The sequence below is a fragment of the Crocodylus porosus genome, unplaced genomic scaffold (assembly GCF_001723895.1).
Source record: "Crocodylus porosus isolate Cpor-Errol unplaced genomic scaffold, CroPor_comp1, whole genome shotgun sequence".
In the NCBI taxonomy this organism is placed as follows: Eukaryota; Metazoa; Chordata; order Crocodylia; family Crocodylidae; genus Crocodylus; species Crocodylus porosus.
The window spans coordinates 44950920-44955203 of NW_017728886.1; the positions used below are offsets into that span (position 1 = coordinate 44950920).

General features: G+C 35.0%; 1 protein-coding gene across 1 annotated transcript in view; it reads right to left on the reverse strand.

The window, feature by feature from the left end:
* Nucleotides 1–607: 607 nt before the first annotated feature.
* Nucleotides 608–4284, reverse strand: part of SEM1 (SEM1, 26S proteasome complex subunit) — a 9135-nt gene continuing 5458 nt past the window's right edge. Inside the window, exons 2-3 of the mRNA XM_019533644.1 lie at nucleotides 3116–3209; nucleotides 608–830 (exon numbers count right to left, since the gene is read on the reverse strand). Of these exons, the coding sequence (XP_019389189.1) occupies nucleotides 788–830; nucleotides 3116–3209 (137 nt within the window). The 3' untranslated portion in view covers nucleotides 608–787. The remainder of the gene's footprint in view (nucleotides 831–3115; nucleotides 3210–4284) is intronic.

Below are 4284 nucleotides of genomic sequence, written 5' to 3' on the forward strand. Positions count from 1 at the left end.
TAACATAAGGCAATACAATACAAGGTACCTTCTGGATTCCCTTATCACGGGCTGTTTGTTGTCCTATGGAAGTTCCATTTCAGTGTTCAGTAGGCAGGTTTGCATAATACAGACAAACTCCCATAACAGGCAAAATTGCTGGCAATTCCAGTAGTTCCAGGATTTGATGGCATGAAAAATAAGTTCTCTCTCACCTCTACAAGTGTGTTCTCCCCCCAGGCTAAAGCTCAATGACAGGATTGGGAAGTCTAGACTTCTGTCATTTCTAACAGGCTTTTAATCTGTGTTATCCGAGGGCTTTCTTTCAGTGTTATCAAACTGGTACTCTAACCGGTATATTAGGCTTTAACTTCGTTCAAGTATATTGACTAAACAATCCTCACCCCCACCCCCCCAACTGTCCCTCTTCCCCTGTTTGCATCTTGCTGGAATAATGAATATTGCCAAAAACATTTCCTTCTGACATTTAAACCTTGTCTTTGCTCAAAGACAATGCATCTACTATTTTAATTCTGTTATATAATGTCACAAATCAATGTGAAACCACACACACGCAAAGACTCTGCTGCAGAAGCCATTAAGGATAAAAATATCAGTAAATACAAGCTTAAGGAATGCTGAACATGTGATACATCTAAGATTAAAAATGTTTATTATTTATACAAAACAAAAATAAATCCAAGATAGATAAATGACTGAATGTTTCTTTTCATTTGCTGTCTTGTCTTCCTTTTTCAATATATTCCATCTACAGTTCAATTTTAAATTATTCAGTTTTCAGTGAAAACTATGAGGTCTCCATCTTGTATCCATGTTTTTCTAATTCAGCTCTGTACAAAAACAAGAACCAAAAAACAGACATACAGTAAAATGTTAGCAGATATTTGAAAATATCAAAGTTAACCATGAAAATGTCATACTAATTTTAAATATTAAAACAATATACATATTCTGTTACTTTAGATACGACTTGAATGACAGTAAAATTTGGGGCTCACTTGCTTTACCTTCTTTCTAGATTTCAGCTTAGATCATATTAGAATTTTGATATGTAACCTACATAAACATTCAAAGACTTTCTTAAAGATTTTTATAACCCAACGTTCTTACTGGTGAATTCAGACCAGGGATTTCATTTTATCCCTGCTTTTAAATTTGAAAGAAAAACCTCACTATGTGAACATTTAACGTTTCACATCCCTAGTTGATGAATTTTTTTTTTTTAAAATAAGGTCAACTATTTAGGAATAAAATAGTAAGCTTCGTGTTTATGCTTTATACATCATCAGAATATCTTTGAACCTCATTAGTACAAGATTTGAGACATAAAGTATAACTCCTAAGTAGTCCTAATGAAGTCAGTGAAATTGCTTAAAAGTAAAGTTGTGTTTATATACTTGTAAAATCAGAGCCAAAACAAATGCAAAGGCCTGATCCTGCAGGTCTTAAGCATTTCTTACACTTAATTTGCTTTAAATAAGGCCTACGTGATTACAGAGTTCCCTTCATGATCTTCAAAAAGGCTGTTTCCTCAAACAACTGTGATAACCATCTTATCTATTCAATATGAACACACAGAATACTAAGTCACTCCATACTAAAAAATAAGTTATGCTGATCCAACTGAGAAGCAGGCATGGGTTTTCACCACCGATATACAAGTTTTACTTTTTAGAAAACTCAAGCCAGCTGTATCTTGGGATGACTGAAACACAATAGTGGTAACCACTGGTTTGTGGTTGAGGAATGCTGTTTCTTGTTCAATTCTTTAAAATTAAAGACAGACAAGGCAGCACAGGGCGTCACCTTAAGTGACTAACTGGTTCAGAGGGGCATAAGCTTTTGTACGCAGCAGCATCAGAGACAGTAGGCTGATGCTGCAAAAGCTTTTGCCTTTCTGAACCAGTTAGTTTCTAAAGACTGCTAGAGACCATCACAGATAGACTCTGAAGACCTGCCTGCTGCATTTTCAGATTTACATGGATAACAACCTTATTCTCTTCAAATTTTGAGAAATATCAGGATATGAATTAAGAATTTTACTATACAGCGCAAGGAAGGAACTGAAAATTATACAGAGTATCAGGACTGAATCTTTTCAACCAGACTTATGCCATAGTTTAAGGATTTTTGTTATATGGTTGATATGTTCTTTACATTGCTATATTTAAACCCTGCAATCAATCTGAAACTGCTTACTGTCAAGGCAAAAGGCAATTAAATCAACAGGCTTCCTTTTGGCACCTGCTACACAAGGGTCAGTTTAAAACCTTGTTTCGCTGTAATCCATAATCACCTTGTTACGGATATTTGGTTTTGTATACAATGTACAAGAGAATTAATTATGAAGTATCAATATAAGCTTGCGCTTTAAATTTCTTAAAGCGTATCTAAGTGTTAACACAGAATTACTAATATTGCAAATAAACAGAGAGAAGGAATGAACTGGATTAGAAGTGCTTAACTCCTATCCCTAGATTGTTTTTTTACTCTGTTACTGTGCTCCACCCCTCCCCACTACTGCACACACATACACACTGCCTGACCACTGTGTACATTTTGCCTACCTGACAAATTTGGCACCAAATTAATGTTAGAGCAGACTCAATTATTTAGGCCAAAAAATGAGCAAGCTCCATCTCAAGGTACACAAAAAGTAGAAGTGTTGTCCCTTCACCATTTCTCTTTCCAATATAACTCAAATTATTTCGGAATTACATGCACATGTGCTATTTTAAGTAGTTATTTACACTGGAAAAGTGTGGGCTCTATCATAGCTTAACAGTTATTTTCTTTATTTTATTAAGCCAGAAAATATTGCAAAAACCAGAACACTACTTTTTCTGACCAAGATGTTCAATATGTTGAGATTATTTTAATATTTATCCCATTTACACACAAATAGAGAGGCTACTTTAAGTTGTAAGCACTGTAAGTTGTAAAAAGTCAGGGGGATATTTAAGTATGAAGCATACATTTGGTTATATTTTTGTTTCAAGTATTCTTTTAAACTGATTGCACTTTTTTAAACCCACAGATCCCATCCAGTTAAGAACTACAGGCTGCAGCTGTTCTGTTCCAATTTCTAAAACTATAAATTTAACTCTGATATTACCTTAACTGATTGGAGAAATCATCTTCTACGTTGTCATCATCCCAGTTATCTTCCCAAACATGTGCATCTTCATCTTCATCTAAACCTGCCCAGTCTAAAAAGTCAGCAGAAAAAAAAAAATCTAAATATTTTAGGTCGCACTGTTTGTCAACAGTATATGTTATCAAAGCAAGTCTGGCCTTCTGATAAACTGAAATATCAATATCCATCACTTCCTCTACTATAAAGAAAATTCTGATAATGTTAAAATGTTTACAAGAATTATATCATAACAAAATGTTATTCAACAGCAACACTTTTTTAAATATTAAAAATGTGACTTCATAAATAAACTACCTTCTCAGTGTCACGTTTTGCGTTGTCTACAAAGATGGCAGAAGTTTATATATACAGAAAATTCATACAAACTTCTAGAAAGATTACATGAATACAAAAAAGTAATATTTGTCACTTATGGCACTCCTGGAAGTTCTAAAATCCTTTAAGCCTGCACGAAGACATTTATTTTAACAACATTAAAAAATGATTATTGAGTGCTTTTGTGACGCAACCATCTTAATTAGACCTTTCATTGCTACAAAAAACTGGTTACAAGGAACTCTTGGTAAAAATATCTGAAACTAGAAGACCACACAACTGTTGTGTAAATCAATTATGTTGCATAATCATTTGCATTCTTTACCCCCCATAATCTTTAGGAGCTCCCAGTTTTCTCATCCTCCTGATAATACAGAAAAGTAGAAAAGCACTGAATAAAAGTTGACATCTATTGAAACATAAAAGGGTTCATGGTAGGAAAGTTAGATTTGATATCTATCACCCTATGGTAGAAATTTTAGTCAGGGGCGGGCAATTATTTTGGGTGGAGGGCTGCTTACTGAGTTTTCGCAAGCCAGAGGGCCGCATGACAGGCAGCCAGGGGCAGATAAATATTAATTTTCTAAATTTTTGGAGGGCCCCCCCCGTGTGACAGATAGAATGGCCTGGTGGGCTGCATCTGGCCCCCAGGCTGCATTTTGCCCACCCCTGTTTTAGACTGTATGGTCCTCTAAGTAAATTTTATGGGACTGACTAGTACTGGAGACTATTGCTTGATCACCCCTATACAACTCTTTAAATGGGAGAAAAAGGGCTACAGAACTAAATTTAATGCTGCCAGCACTGCACAT